General features: G+C 37.5%; 1 protein-coding gene across 2 annotated transcripts in view; it reads left to right on the forward strand.

Annotated features, from left to right (window-relative positions):
* The window catches only part of qin (tudor domain-containing protein qin), a 663,334-nt gene that overhangs the window by 555,692 nt on the left and 90,653 nt on the right, over positions 1-16,989 (forward strand). For both annotated transcript variants that reach the window (XM_075291196.1, XM_075291197.1), the window contains exons 9-10: positions 5,591-5,710; positions 5,769-7,200. In XM_075291196.1, coding sequence (XP_075147311.1) covers positions 5,591-5,710; positions 5,769-7,200 — 1,552 coding nt within the window. The remainder of the gene's footprint in view (positions 1-5,590; positions 5,711-5,768; positions 7,201-16,989) is intronic.

Consider the following 16,989-nt stretch of genomic DNA (forward strand, 5'->3'; position numbering starts at 1 on the left):
ACTTTTATTTGTCTTATTATCTAATTTTTACAATTTGAAAAACTTTTTCGCTCAGACCAGGTTTTGAACCTGGGTTTACTGGCAGCATAACAGAACGCCTTAACGCATTCAGCCACAAACGCCATTGAACACACAGCGTTGAAACGTCAATTTAAATGTTTGTGATATTGGTAGAAAATGAACAAATGTAGGGAAAATATAACTGAAAAAAATCTAAAAATAGAATTGTCCCTGTTATAGATGCAAAAGGGCCAGAAATGTGTTAATTAACCCTGTGATAGAGACATTTGAACCGGTTAGGGGATGGGTTCATAGTGGTCTAGAGAAAAATGCATGAAGTGGCTACCAATTGGCTAAATACAACCAGTCCCATGACCGGCATTCCAATTGCTTGGAAAAAGGGGTCAATTGGCACCAAAAAAACTGAAGGGCATTAATTTAGAAATACAAATAAATATGAATTTTTATTAACGAATAATTTTGTACTTAATTTAATTCTTAAGGCCGGTATAAATTGGCATTATCGCGTTAAAATGGCCATGTTTACCCTTTTACTTTTCTTTAATAATTTCTTTTAAAGAAAAAAAAACTTTTGTTGCCTTGGATCTTTCCCCACCATTTTATAATACAATTTACCGGAAAAAGTTGTAATGTTATTCTGGTTTTGCCTCTAAAATGAGAAATAATTTTAGCGTCATTACTCGAACTCAATGCCCGCTTTTATTTTCGAAAAAATCCGTCAACTCCTCTTGGACTACTCATTAATAAAGAGGAACTAATCTTTGTTTTTATAGATCTTACTGTTTAATTTTTCACTGTTTCCCCCTGTTTTCGTATTACTTTCACAACTCTAAAAAGAGTGCACTGAAAAAATATTGTCGTGAGGCCAAAGAGTTCATGTCCTTAAAATAAGAATACAACTTTTGCTTAGCTAAGAAGACGCATTTCTCTAATATAAAGTTTTTTTCCATGTTCAAAGGTCGATACTTTCAATGAAGTCGTGTTGTCGTTATAATTAAGTGATTTGACTTAAAAATGGGTATCATAACATAAAAGAACAAATTTTTGGACTAAGGTCAACTTGACTTTAATAATTCAGAAAAATTCTTTAAAATTGATGAAACTGTCTTTAAATTTGTTGCATTTTTGCATCTTGACTACAAGGCAAAAATCATTAAAAAATAGTATTTGTTTTTCAATACTTTGTTTTAAAGACATTTTTACTTGAAACATAGCATCATTTCTACTGGAAGTCTTGTTTTTAACGGATATTTTATAACATATGAAAAAAGCTGAAAAAGCGATAAATTGAAATGTGCTTCGTAGAGTCAAGTACACAAACCCCCATTTAAAAAGAATTGTGTCTTAAAAGCATCCTTACTTGTATTCTCCGCTTCTTTGGTTCGGAATCAATACCAAAATTGTTAAAGTGGAGACACAATCTTTGGAACCGGTCATGCTTTTTGTTCAGTGTATAGTGCCCTTTCGTTAGTTTTTATGAAGATCCCTTTAATAACCTTTGTTTGAATATTTTGACTTACTCGTCCTACGTTCCGATTTGTTTTGACGAAACAAAAAAATTGTGCCCGTAATGCGAAAATGATAAACAAAACTCATGCTCTTTTTTCAAATATATTTTATCTTGGTTCCGAATGAATTTTCTCTCCGAATACTCGTTTTAATATTTTACTTAAGCATATACAATTTTTGGCGAAGTCTTATATCACAACATATGTATGTTTACTCATAATATGTAAATTTATACTTGTTTATATTCACACATAGTATTTTTCCTATATTTAATGAAATTTTCTTTGTGTATATATATTTGTAATGCGCCCATTGGTTACTTTCATTATTTTACTTCCAGCATACACTTTGTCTCTCTTTGTAAACACATATATGTTTATGGGCTATTTCTAAATTAATATATGTTTGCATCCAAGCATATTATATTTACAAACATTTTATGTCCCAAACATAATATGTTCTAACATATTAACATATATGTCCCAAACATATTATGCTAGTTTATGAACATTATATGTTTGCACTCAAAAATATTGTGTTTAAAAATTTGAGTTCCAAACATATAATGTTTATACCCAAACATATGAAAAACAGTCTTTTTCGTCCGTGCGCTTACACATTTCGTACAATCGTTTATGTTAAGTCATTGCTATCTAATGAACCTATATGTATTGAGGATATTGCAGTTCTTGATTATTTTCGTCAAACTGAGCATAGTAACATATTCATAATCCTAGCGGCTTCAATTCATAATATGGAATACTTCTGTCTATTGTATAACTTAAATTCACTACTACAATTACTTTTTTTACGTAAAGCACAATTACTATTTATATTCTACACCACAGTTACTATTCATATAATGTATTTTTTGCGCTATTTGTTTACTGCGTTTCTACAAATGGTTATGATACTTTCCGCCAGCAATAATCATGGTCATTCCAGAGATTCCACAAGAAATATGGTAAACATTTTAGCACGACATAGAAATGGCGTGAAGATTTGGCACATTAATGCTCAGAGTGTGAGGAATAAAATAGACGAGTTACGCATTATTTTTGAGAACTCGGACATCGATGTGATCTGCATCTCAGAAACATGGCTCTCTGATAAGATGCCGGACAATTTCGTACGCTTGAATGGTTATAATATGTTTAGAAACGATAGGCCAAGGCTTGGGGGTGGTGTTGCTATTTATGTTAAAGGACATTTGATATCGAGGCTTTGTATAAACATAGGAATGATGGTGCAATCGAATTCACTGCCGTTGAGATTCAATCACTACGTGGAAAAGTATTTGTTGGTTGCCTCTATCGTCCACATGATACTATACCTTTTGGGGACTTTTTTGTTGAGCTGGTCACGATTACGACAGCTTATAGCGATATCATAGTTACAGGGGATTTTAATTCGAACTTATTAACTGAGACACTTTTGGATTCAGAGATGTCGTCCTTGGGTCTTTATCCTGTTAATTCTGCGATTCCCACTCACCTCACGTCGACCTGTAGCACACTGCTCGATCTGTTTTTTGTCGATGACACTGATAAAGTATTACTATACGTCCAATTATCGTCTTCATGTTTTTCAAGACATGACCTTCTATTCATGACTTATGACTTTGACATTGCTCGGGATAGTCGACAGTTCTCATATAGGGATTTTAGGGGCTTGGGTCAGTCCCTACTGTTGCATAATTTAATGGAGATTGACTGGGGATGCATGTATACTTATTTAACGGTGGATGAATTTCTTTAGTGAAAATATAAAATATCTCTACGACAGTTGTGTACCTGTCCGAACGAGGAGTTTCGATTATCATGGAAAGTAATACGGGATATAGGAATTGGAAAATCCGCCATTAAGTCTGAGTCTTCCATTGATATTAACGCTTTGAATGAGTCTTTTGTAAATATACCTACGGGCAAAATCAATCATGATTTTTATAACAATATGGGCGTCCAGTTTTAGATTTCGGTCCATTGAAGGAGTTCAATGTTCGATAGATGATACGCTTGATCACTCGCTTTTGTGCTACAAACTAGGGAATATTTATGGGTTTTCTTCTAGTTCGGTCCGTCTATTGCTCACGTATCTAAATGGTCGGACACAGTCTGTTCATAGTGGTGCAAGTATCTCCAATGTACTTCGTTGCTGCAAGGGAGTGCCGCAGGGATCCGTTCTTGGTCCATTGCTGTTTCCATTATACACAAATGATCTCCTTCGTTTTCTACCTATATGTAATATCCACATGTATGCAGACGATGTCCAAATTTACCTAAGTAGTGATTTGGGGACACTTAAGGAGAATATGGACAGACTTAATAATAATTTGGCCATCATCCAGGATTGGGTGACGGCGAATGGTCTATTTCTGAATCCGGCGAAAACGAAATGCTTACTCTTATACAGACGTGGTTTTAACATTCGACTATGCTCTGATATTGTACTCAACGGTCAGAAAATTTGTATTGTGGATTCTGCGAAGAGCCTTGGGATTACTTTGAATAGTTCGTTGACCTGGACGAATCATATTAATACGGTGATAGGGCAAACATACAACAAATTAAGGACTCTGTGGTATACACAGCATCTTACTCCTCGTAGTATACGTTCACTCTTAGCGAAGAGTGTTTAATAAGGTTTGCTATATGGTTGCGAACTCTTTGCTAGATGCGATGCTTAAAACAAGTGGAAATTTAATATTGTTTACAATAACATCAGATATGTCTATAATCTTCGTCGGTTTCAACACGTTTCTCCATATCTTAATCATTTATATGGTATGCCATTTGACAAATTTTTATCTTGCCGTACAATATTGTTTCTACATAGGATCATATATACGCAACAACCACCATATATTTATGATAGCCTGAGATTTGCGAGATCTAATCGAGGGAATAGATTGGTACGGATGCGACACTCTCTCTCTCTCTCTTACAAAAAATAAGCAACGCAGAGAATTTTAAGAGCGGTCTTTTTGATTTCTACCGCACATTATAACATAACATAACTTATTTAAATTTTCCATTTGTTTTATTTCTAAATATTAAATTTGTTTATAATCAAATTTTATACATTTTAATTTCCAATTAAAAACTCAAATTTGTTTATTTAATCATTTTGGTTTTTCACTACCTATGTTTAATGTATTCATACTTGTTTAATTAATTATAGTATAATTAGGATTTCTATTTTGTATTATATAAATCTTGTACTGTAAATATAAGACCTAAGTCTTGTTGTACAAGACCAATAAATGTTAAACAGACAAACAAAAAAATGCTAAATCTATTCTATAAAAATTGCGAATTTTTGGAAATATTTGAGGTCAAAAGTTTCGAACAATCCATTAAAAATCATAAATAATTATAAAAAATTGTTTTTTTTTTTTTGTTTTGTTTGGCTAAATATCACATTTTTTAAATTTACATCCAAAACACTGAATTCGGATCACGCCTTAAGAAGTGAAGCAAACGCAGTGCAACGGCTGTGGAAATGGTATAAGCCTATGTGCCAATTTTTCATCACTTTCGGATCCAAAAAGCACATTTTCACTACTTTTTTGGCGACGCTGTTTTTGCTGGGATTCTATGGACATCAGCGATCTCCCTAATCTTAAACTCTCTTGAGGTATTGTACTTCTCAACTCATTTTTAATTCTTTTTAGTTTCCCCACTGCAGTTAGTAACCATCATACTTAAAAAAAATCTCATTGCGATTTCTACATTTGGAAATGCGTCGTCAATGTTGTATTCTTTGAAGAGTTGATATATTTTTAACATAGAATTAGTTCCCTCATTTTCACTGTCCACAATTTTCAAGTGTTCTGTTAAATGCAAACATTCCATTTCCAACTCTTTCTCATTAACATCTTCATAATAAAATTCAGCAATCTGGCAGGAGCTAGGGGGCCCTTATTTATCGCGGGGCCCTGATTACGTGCTCAGTGTGCCCTGTGGGAAAGACGGGTGTGTGTATGCTATAGATGATGAATTTGAATTCCCTGATTAAATAAGACTATGTTAACACAGACAAATTTATAATCCTTTTTTAGAAAAACGTTGCCACGGTTAAATCTGAGGAACAAATTCCCGGGAATTATTTTCAAGTAGGTGAGATACTTATGGTTAATATGATCTATGCCATAGGTCCGCAAGAATTCTACGTCATTAAGGTAAGTATGGGTAGTGAACGAAATCCATTACATAAAACTACGACGCTTTAATTTTTAGGAAGATTGGGTTCAAGACAAAGCCAAATTTATTCACGATATGAATGACTTTTATGGCCCAGAGAAAGCAAATCATCAGTACATCTATTTAGGTGCGGTCAACATGTGCTGTACTGTTTTTCGCGAGGGAAAATGGCATAGAGGCGTCATTGAAGAGATTAAAGACCGAGGAACACTAATCATACGCTTGGCTGACGAAGGAAGGCGTCTTCATCTAAATTGGCGTGAGATTTTTGTACTCGCAGATGAATTTCGTAGAAAACGAGAATTTTCTATACGATGTACTTTGGCCGACATTGTACCCAAGCAGGAAAATTCTTATGTATATACTAAAGTAGCCATCGAAGACTTCACTCAAATGGCTGCGAATCCTTGTTTAAGGATGGAAATTCAAAATATTAATAAGAACGAAAATCTAGTTGTGTTATATGTAAGCAAAAAGAACATGGACGTTAATATTGGTGCTACGTTGGTGAGAAACAACCATGGTGTTTCGACTGGTGAATCCACACAAACAGTCGAATGCATTAAGTATCCAAATGCCAAATTACCACTACAACAGGCAGATGATGAACTTTCAAGATGTGATCCTTTATCATTAGCCAATTCGAAATCATCTAAAGATCAAGAAAAAATATTCGTAAACCGTTCCATGATTATCGTAACACACATTGTTGATCCTGGAGAGTTTTATATTCAATTAGCGGAACTAACCAAAGGTACCATTGAATTCCACTCCAAAATCCAAGAGACTCAAAATCAGAAATACTGTGTTTCCGGCAATTGCTTGGAACTGCCGTGCCCAGAGTTTCCACGATGGATTGTGGGTAGTCACTGTCTGGTATATAGCAAATACGACGCATCACCAGTTCCAACGCTCCAACATAAGAGTTGTGAATGGTATCGTGGCATAATAACAGATATAACCCAAGATATCGGTACCGCACCTACTTATTCTGTATTTTTACGCGACATTGGAGCAACTATACGTTCTATAGCAAAACACCAACTATTTCCGATTGACTCCCAGCTAGATCGCGTGACAAATGCTGTATATTGCTGTCATTTAGCTGGCATTGGTCCCGCGGGTGGTGTGAAATCATGGTCGCAATCAGCAATCGACAGCTTCAATTTTTGGTTATTGCAATTTGAGTCTTTATCGGTTTCATTAAGAGGAAAAAAGTCTAGTGAAATGAGATCCCTACCCGTTGTGTTGTGGGGTTCTACAACAGTAACTTCAGACCCGTTAGCTCCATGTATGACAAAATACTCCAGTTTCAGCCGTTATTTGGTTGAAAAGGGTTTGGCTTATAACGCTGAAGCCATAGATATGACAGAAGAATTCGACAAAATCGAAGAGATGGAGCTCAAAGAAGGAGAAATTACCTTGAAACAATGGTTTAAATCAATCGATGATGACGTTATGTTAAGTGGTAAGTCTATCTCATGCATGCATATACCTCTATACACCCTCACAAAAAATCGCTTCTGAAACATATACTCCCAAACATATTTTGCTTCAAGCATATACATTTTTGGCTATTGCCCAAACATTTATATGTTTGATCTCTACCAATATATAATATGTTTGAAAGCATATTGGTCTAAACAATATATGTTTGGGTAGTCTAAGTTCCAAACATTTTGTATTTTTGCATCCAAATTCAATAATGTTGTCTTCCAAAAAACAATATGTTATTATGTGACCATATAATATGTTTGGAAGCATTTTGCACCCAAAAATATTATATGCTTAAAAAAAATTCTCCCAAACAATATTGTGCTCAAAATTTTATTTATTTATTTATATATTTACAATCATAATGAATTATGAAAATAAACAGGTAATATAGGTGCTAACAACATAGGTTTTCGACCTGAATGCTCAAAAATTTGTTTCTGCCCAATTGTATATTCCCCGACATCTTTCTCACTTCCACGAGATTTTTTAGTTCTTAGCACCTTTTTCTGTAATACAAACATTGTAGAAGAAATTATTCAATTTTATGATTTTTTTTTATTTTTAATTTTACCTTTTCCCGGACGGGGAGAAGTAGCTGATCAATTGCCCAAGGAAAAATAAAATGTTAATTTTGTAATAACAAGCAACAACCACCAACTTAATTCAATATCGCTCCCTGTTAAATAGCGCTCCAAGCTACTAAACACATATATGTTTATAGGCTATTTCTAAATTAATATATGTTTGCATCCAAGCATATTATATTTACAAACATTTTATGTCCCAAACATAATATGTTCTAACATATTAACAAACATGTTATGCTAGTTTATGAACATTATATGCTTGCACTCAAAAATATTGTGTTTAAAAATCTGTGTTCCAAACATATAATGTTTATAGCCAAACATATGAAAAACAGTCTTTTTCATCCGTGTAGGTAAGACTTGTTAATTTAAAGTTCGCGTGCAAATCCATTCGTTTCATGTGTCGTTCGTACGAACTACAATGCACCACAATACACAGTCGCATACTGCCTTGATTCTTGAGTAAAGTGAGTAAAATAAAATACGTAAATTCAAGAAAATTTATTAGACATAAATACTTTTTTTCTGTGTTATAATACAATTTCGTATTTTGAGGAAAAAATTGAAATCAGAATTTTTAAAAATGCAAGAGTGTCGACTCATTTGAGTTAAATTTAAAAATTTTATGAAATTTTGAACTACCCCACCCTCAAAAAATCACTTCTGTAATATATATTCCCAAACACATTTTGCTTCAAGCGACTACATTTTTTGGTATTTTTCTATCCAAATGCAATAATGTTGTTTTCCCAAAAACACACTCAAAAAAAAGTGAACTCACTATTTCACTAAAGCCAATTTAACTTTATTTTAGTTCATGAAGTTATTTTATTTGGAGAAAGTTTCATTTACTCTAATAATTTTTTGCTTACGTTAGTTAAATGAACTAAAAGACGGGAAAAAATTATACACATATTAAGTATAGGGATTTACTAAATTCGTATTTCTCATAAAATAGTTCATTATTTCTTCAAATTTGTAAATTTTACTACAAAAGCGTCCATCATGAACTTCGTATGTCACACTGAAAAAAATATTGTCGTGGGGTCAAAGATTTCATGTCTTTAAAATACGAATGCAAATTTTGCTTAGCATAGAAGACGCATTTCTCTAGTATAAAGTTTTTTTCTTTGACCAAAGGTCGATAAACTATTCAATGAAGTCGTATTGTCCTTATAAAGGGTGATACGGTCAAAATTTGGTCAATATAAACTTGACGTATTTCCTTCAATTTTGCATTTAAAAAAAAAACCTCATTTTGAAGGTGTGTGTGTAGAATGTTGCTCCTATTTTGATTTTGGAATTCACTCTTCAGTTGTCAAAATGCCGTCCAATCAAGAAGAGCAGCGTATTAAAATTTTGCTCGCGCATCGCGAAAATCCGAGCTACTCGCACGCAAAGCTGGCAAAATCGCTAAAAGTTGCCAAATCAACCGTTACAAATGTAATTAAAGTGTTTGGGGAACGTTTGTCGACAGCCAGGAAGTCTGGATCGGGGGGAAATCGAAAACCGGTAGCCGCTGAGACGACAAAGAGAGTTGCCGGTAGTTTCAAGCGAAACCCTAACCTCTCTCTCCGAGATGCCGCAAATAAGCTGGGTGTATCGTCTACAACCGTGCATAGAGCCAAAAAACGAGCCGGACTATCGACTTACAAGAAGGTAGTGACTCCAAATCGCGATGATAAACAAAATACGACGGCCAAAGCGCGATCCCGGAGGCTGTACACGACGATGCTGACGAAGTTTGACTGCGTGGTAATGGACGACGAAACCTACGTCAAAGCCGACTACAAGCAGCTTCCAGGACAGGAGTTTTCTACGGCAAAAGGAACGGGAAAGGTAGCAGATATTTTCAAGCACATAAAACTGTCAAAGTTCGCAAAGAAATATCTGGTCTGGCAAGCCATCTGTACCTGTGGCTTGAAAAGCAGCATTTTCATAGCTTCCGGGACTGTCAACCAAGTGAAAAGAGTGTTTGAATAAACGTCTGCTGCCTTTCCTGAAGAAACACGGTTGTTCCGTACTGTTTTGGCCGAATTTGGCATCTTGCCATTACGGTAAAAAGCCCATGGAGTGGTACGCCGCCAACAACGTGCAGGTGGTTCCCAAGGACAAGAACCTTCCCAACACGCCAGAGCTCCGCCCAATTGAGAAATACTGGGCTATTGTCAAGCGGAACCTAAAGAAGACCAAAAAAACTGCTAAGGACGAGCAGCAGTTCAACGCAAACTGGCTTTCTGCGGCGAAGAAGGTGGACAAGGTGGCTGTACAAAATCTGATGGCAGGTGTCAAGCGTGAGGCCCGGCAATTCGGATTTGGAAAACCGAAAGCCTAACTGAATATTTTTCCTGAATTTTATACTAATTGAACTTGAAAAAGAAATTTAATTTTTTAAATAAACGATTTCACCGATTTACACGCGTTTTCCCTTGACCAAATTTTTAAATTTAATGAAATTGTCTTTAAATTTGTGGTCTTTTTGCATCTTGACTACAAAGCAAAAAATCGTTCAAATATAGGACATGTTTTTCAACACTTTATTTTAAAGACGTTTTTTACTTGAAACACAGCATAATTTCTACTAGAAGTCGAGTCTTAATTTGGAAAATAAAGTCGTCGTTAACTTGTTTTTATAGGGCTTTGATAGCATATGAAGAAAAAAATCTGAAAAAGCGAAAAATTAAAATTTGCTTCCTAGAAGCAAGTACACAAAACCCGATTTTAAAAGTTGAACCTATGGTTATTGCGAGAGTCACCGAGAACTCTGAAGAGAGTATTCTTGATGACTCGATTGAAGCGGCTGATGTGACGGTTGTTGAAAATCTCGATGGTCCTACGGATCCTCCAGATAAATCTTCATCATTGTAAGGCTGCATGTGCTGCCTTAAAAGTTCTCCTGATGAAAGGGGACATAGACATAGTTCTTATTCAAGAACCATACGTTTATAGAAACAAAATACATGAATTAAGTACTCCGGGGTTCAAACTATTGCAGTATACTGGTAATGATGTAAATTGAGCCTGTATAATTGCCAAAAACGAGCTTAACTTGTTTCTGCTTTCTTCAGTGTGCAATGCAGACACTGTCGTTGCTAATTTAGAAATAGCCAAATGCGAATATTGGGTATCTTCGGTCTACATGGGACATGACAGGGAGATGCCTCCATGTGCCGTTAAGACCTTAGTTGAGGAGTCACTGAAAACAAAGACGAAACTCATTATGGGATGCGATGCGAATGCGCATCATAGTATATGGGAAAGTAGTGATACTAATGCAAGAGGAGGGTCGCTAATAGAGTTTATTTTGCGTACTAAATGGTAGTCTGCAACAAGGGAGATGCCCCAACCTTTGTCACTAAAAACAGGTAAGAGGTTTTGGAAATCACCTTGGCCTCGCAAGAACTGAATTAAATGATATCTGAGTGGCAGGTTTTAAGTGAACACAGCTTCTCAGATCATCGCTACATCAGTTTCAAATTTGATGTTCATACCACCAAGACCATACTTCCGCCAAAAGTTAGGAAATATGACTGGAATAGGTATAGGGAATTGTTCAATATGATGATACCGGAAATAACAGACACAAATATGAAAAATGTGCAAGATATCGAACATACAGTGGAGCGGATTACTAAGGCCTTCAATATCTCACTGAAAGCTACATGCCCTAGAGGGAAGCTCAAGGGGAAAAATCGACCACCATTGTGGTCTACGGAATTAAGTAATATGAGGAAATCCTGCAGGAGGCTCTTTAACAAGGCAAAGTCCACTAGAGCCCCTGAGGATTGGGATGCTTACAAGAAGAATCTGAGAGGATACAAGCGAGAACTGAGAAATGCTCAGCATAACTCTTGGAATGATTACTGCAGCAGTATTGAGAATACGTCCGAGGCTTCCAGACTACGGAAGGTTCTAGCATCCACCAAGTCCGCTCCAGGTTTCATTACAACATCGGAGGGCAATTGGATAACGTCCAGTGAGGAGACGCTGGAGGTACTATTGGACACACATTTTCCTGGAAATCAGACGGTTGAACCAGGTTCTGGCGGTGCCACAGTGGCTCAGCGGTCGTTTCCTATCGAGGAAATTGTATCGGAATCTAGAATAAGATGGGCGTTAAATAGCTTTGGAGCATTCAAATCCCCCGGACCTGATGGAATTACTCCGGCGGAGTTACAAGCAGTGACTGACAAAATTATCCCCTGGTTGTCGGCGATATATAAAGGATGTATCAACTTATCATATATCCCAGGAAAGTGGAGGGAAACAAAAGTCGTTTTCATACCTAAAGCGAGAACAGCCTCTCACTCGAGGGCGAAGGATTTCCGACCAATCAGCTTATACTCATTCCTACTTAAGACTCTGGAGAGGATGATAGACATGTATCTTAGAACTAGCGTGGATTCAAGTTTGCTCTCGAAACGACAGCATGCATACTCGAAGGGCAGGTCTACTAAGACCGCATTGCACGAACTAGTCAGCTTTATTGAAAGCTCACTATCTGTCAAAGAATACACAATCGTGGCGTTTCTAGACATCGAAGGGGCGTTCAATAATGTCCATCCGAGCTCGATATTAGATGGACTGACAACTCTGAATGTTGATCCATGTATACTTAGGCTATTAGACGAACTTCTAATGAAAAGACGTATTTCAGCCACACTAGGACAAGCAAACATACAAAGGTATGTGAACAGAGGCACTCCCCAAGGAGGAGTTCTATCACCTCATCTTTGGAATGTTATAACCTTCTGGTTACCCTAGAAAAAGAAAGGATAAAAGTGGTGGGATACGCAGATGATGTGGCTCTAGCAATCAGGGGAAAATTCCCATCCTCAATCAGAGATATTATTCAGAGGGCCCTCCGGATGACTGAAAAATGGGCGAAAGACAATGGTCTTGGGGTAAATCCTGCAAAGACTGAACTAGTCATGTACTGCAAAGATCGCAAAACTCCCACGGTTAGGCCCATTTCCTTAGGGGTATTGAAATTCCCTTTGGTGAGTGTGCAAAATACCTTGGCGTTATTTTGGACAGGAAGCTGAACTTTAAGCTTAATATTGAAGAAAGGGCGAGAAAAGCAACGGTAGCTTTGTACTCGTGCAAAAAGGCAATAGGAAAAAGTGGTGCCACTTTAACCTAACCTAACCATCATCCCTTGTTGTGGGATTCGAGAGGGCTCTCACTGTTGACCACAATTTACCAGTTCCTGTGCCTAAGTTACATTGCTTCAGGTGCTCTAACCAAGTGTTCCGCTTGTGCTCGTCGACTATCTTACTAATCTCTATATTCAGTTCCCTGATTCTAGAATCACCAGTGTTAGCACCACGGCGTTCACCACGCTCGTCTTCCCGCCGCTTCGGCTGGGAAGTTGGGCCTTGCTTGGGCAATTCGACCAGCGGGTATGAAGCGGGTATCCCGGAACACCCTCTGGGCAACATGAACATGAGAGGGTGACTCACTGAAGCCGTGATCTGTATATATTCTGAAGCCTACCCAGTTGGCTTTCTTTTGATTGATGAACGTCCGGCGTTCAGAGGTTATGAAATCGGAAGGTCGGTCAATGGTGAGAATTATGGGGAGGTGGTCTGATCCCAATGAAATGACGGGTTGCCAGGAAACGTCATTTATCCGACCAGCGGACGCTAAAGATAAATCCGGCGAACTGCTGCAATCACCCATAATTCTCGTGGGCCGCAATCCCACGGCGGCGGTTTCTTCGTACCGGATTGAACCGATGGATCCCACCAGTTGACCAGCGGCTGCCAAATCAGTGTACGTGTACGTGTTATGCCTTGGTAGTTCATTTGGATGAAGAAATTTATAAAACTAAAAAACAAAAATTTTCTCTTCAATTTCACTTTTTATTTCTATTAGTATTTTTGTTACACTTTTACTTCTTAGCTTCAACCTGTATCTGTTGGCACCATAACAACGCTTTAGCACACTTAACCGCAAACGCCATTGAACACGATGCATCAAAACGTCTATTCAAATGTTGTGACTACTCCCTGATATGTTCTTTATTATTATTATTACTATTATTATTATGAATGAAAAACTAAAGAACGATGGTTCCAAATCTCACCATCGGAAATATTTCTAAAAAATTGTTTTTTATGTTATACATCGTTTTTATTGTTATTTTCGACATATATTTTTGTATAAATATATTTTTTCCATAAATAGCATTTCAAAACCTTATTAATAGAACTTCCATGGAAGTGAAAAAGTCAAACGGCACAGGTTCAAATCAAATTTTCACTTAAATTAGCCTCATTGCGTACTTGTTCAAAAGGACTACACCGATGGGGATCCCGTTATATCCAAATGAAGGTGTATAAAAACGATCAGCTAACGGATTCAGAAATGGACAAGCCTCTGTCTGAATCAGAAGTAAACGGAACCTCTTGCGAAGTCGAGGGAGATACCAAAGTTGAAGACATGGATAGATACCGTATGCGTGAGGAAGTTTCTACTGCCTCAGAACTCACCAAAGTTGAACCTATGGTTATTGCGAGAGTCACCGAGAACTCTGAAGAGGGTATTCTTGATGACTCGATTGAAGCGGCTGATGTGACGGTTGTTGAAAATCTCGATGGTCCTACGGATCCTCCAGATAAATCTTCATCATTGTAAGGCTGCATGTGCTGCCTTAAAAGTTCTCCTGATGAAAGGGGACATAGACATAGTTCTTATTCAAGAACCATACGTTTATAGAAACAAAATACATGAATTAAGTACTCCGGGGTTCAAACTATTGCAGTATACTGGTAATGATATAAATCGAGCCTGTATAATTGCCAAAAACGAGCTTAACTTGTTTCTGCTTTCTTCAGTGTGCAATGCAGACACTGTCGTTGCCAATTTAGAAATAGCCAAATGCGAATATTGGGTATCTTCGGTCTACATGGGACATGACAGGGAGATGCCTCCATGTGCTGTTAAGACCTTAGTTGAGGAGTCACTGAAAACAAAGACGAAACTCATTATGGGATGCGATGCGAATGCGCATCATAGTATATGGGTAAGTAGTGATACTAATGCAAGAGGAGGGTCGCTAATAGAGTTTATTTAGCGTACTAATCTGGTAGTCTGCAACAAGGGAGATGCCCCAACCTTTGTCACTAAAAACAGGTAAGAGGTTTTGGAAATCACCTTGGCCTCGCAAGAACTGAATGAAATGATATCTGAGTGGCAGGTTTTAAGTGAACACAGCTTCTCAGATCATCGCTACATCAGTTTCAAATTTGATGTTCATACCACCAAGACCATACTTCCGCCAAAAGTTAGGAAATATGACTGGAATAGGTATAGGGAATTGTTCAATATGATGATACCGGAAATAACAGACATAAATATGAGAAATGTGCAAGATATCGAACACACAGTGGAGCGGATTACTAAGGCCTTCAATATCTCACTGAAAGCTACATGCCCTAGAGGGAAGCTCAGGGGGGAAAATCGACCACCATTGTGGTCTACGCAATTAAGTAATATGAGGAAATCCTGCAGGAGGCTCTTTAACAAGGCATAGTCCACTAGAGCCCCTGAGGATTGGGACGCTTACAAGAAGAATCTGAGAGGATACAAGCGAGAACTGAGAAATGCTCAGCATAACTCTTGGAATGATTACTGCAGCAGTATTGAGAATACGTCCGAGGCTTCCAGACTACGGAAGGTTCTAGCATCCACCAAGTCCGCTCCAGGTTTCATTACAACATCGGAGGGCAATTGGATAACGTCCAGTGAGGAGACGCTGGAGGTACTATTGGACGCACATTTCCTGGAAATCAGACGGTTGAACCAGGTTCTGGCGGTGCCACAGTGGCTCAGCGGTCGTTTCCTATCGAGGAAATTGTATCGGAATCTAGAATAAGATGGGCGTTAAATAGCTTTGGAGCATTCAAATCCCCCGGACCTGATGGAATTACTCCGGCGGAGTTACAAGCAGTGACTGACAAAATTATCCCCTGGTTGTCGGCGATATATAAAGGATGTATCAACTTATCATATATCCCAGGAAAGTGGAGGGAAACAAAAGTCGTTTACATACCTAAAGCGAGAAAAGCCTCTCACTCGAGGGCGAAGGATTTCAGACCAATCAGCTTATACTCATTCCTACTTAAGACTCTGGAGAGGATGATAAATATTTATCTTAGAACTAGCATCGATTCAAGTTTGTTCTCGAAACGACAGCATGCATACTCGAAGGGCAGGTCTACTGAGACCGCATTACATGAACTAGTCAGCTATATTGAAAGCTCACTATCTGTCAAAGAATACACGTTTCTAGACATCGAAGGGGCGTTCAATAATGTCCATCCGAGCTCGATATTAAATGGACTGACAACTCTGAATGTTGATCCATGTATACTTAGCGTACTTGTTCAAAAGGACTGCACCGATGGGGATCCCACGATGCGGTTTAAAAGAAATCTTTGTGGACTAGTCCAAAAGGACTGCATCGGAAGTTAGACAATAATCGATGGGGTATTCCCGGATGCACTTTAAAACAAACGCTTGTGGAACAACTTCATGTACATGTACATGTAATAATGTCATATTTATTAACCTATCATTACCGATTATATATGGTATTATGCAAGATAAAAAATAAGAAATCAAGTAACTACGGCCTTAAGTTCAGCCGGGCCGAGGGTTAGGTTAGGTTAGGTTAAAGTGACAGCCCGATTAAGTTTCAGGCTCACTTAGACTATTCAGTCCATTGTGATACCACATTTAACTAAAAGTACCTATTACATATGGGAACTTCTAGTGTTAACCACTGAACCTTCTCTATTATTTTCTTTCGTTGAACCAACCAGATTGTTCCAAAAACATTAACAGACTGCCTAAGTTAACGTTTTCCAGGTCCGTCAGTAATCTAAAGCTATATGCCCCTAAAATTCGGTTACGCCTTACACAATATGCAGGACACTCACACAAGAGGTGTTTAATTGATTCCTTTTCCTCCGCATCATGACAGCTCATACAGTAGTCATTATACTTCGCACCAATAGTTTTTGCAAATTCGCCTATCAGGCAGGGACCCGTTATAGCAGATATCAGAAGTGATATCTGACGTCTTGAGAATACTAGCATATCTAGTGTGCGGTTCAAGTTTAACTGGGGCCATATTGGTGTCATTACAACTCTTGCAATTCTCCCAT

This window comes from Haematobia irritans, chromosome 1 (assembly GCF_050003625.1).
Source record: "Haematobia irritans isolate KBUSLIRL chromosome 1, ASM5000362v1, whole genome shotgun sequence".
In the NCBI taxonomy this organism is placed as follows: Eukaryota; Metazoa; Arthropoda; class Insecta; order Diptera; family Muscidae; genus Haematobia; species Haematobia irritans.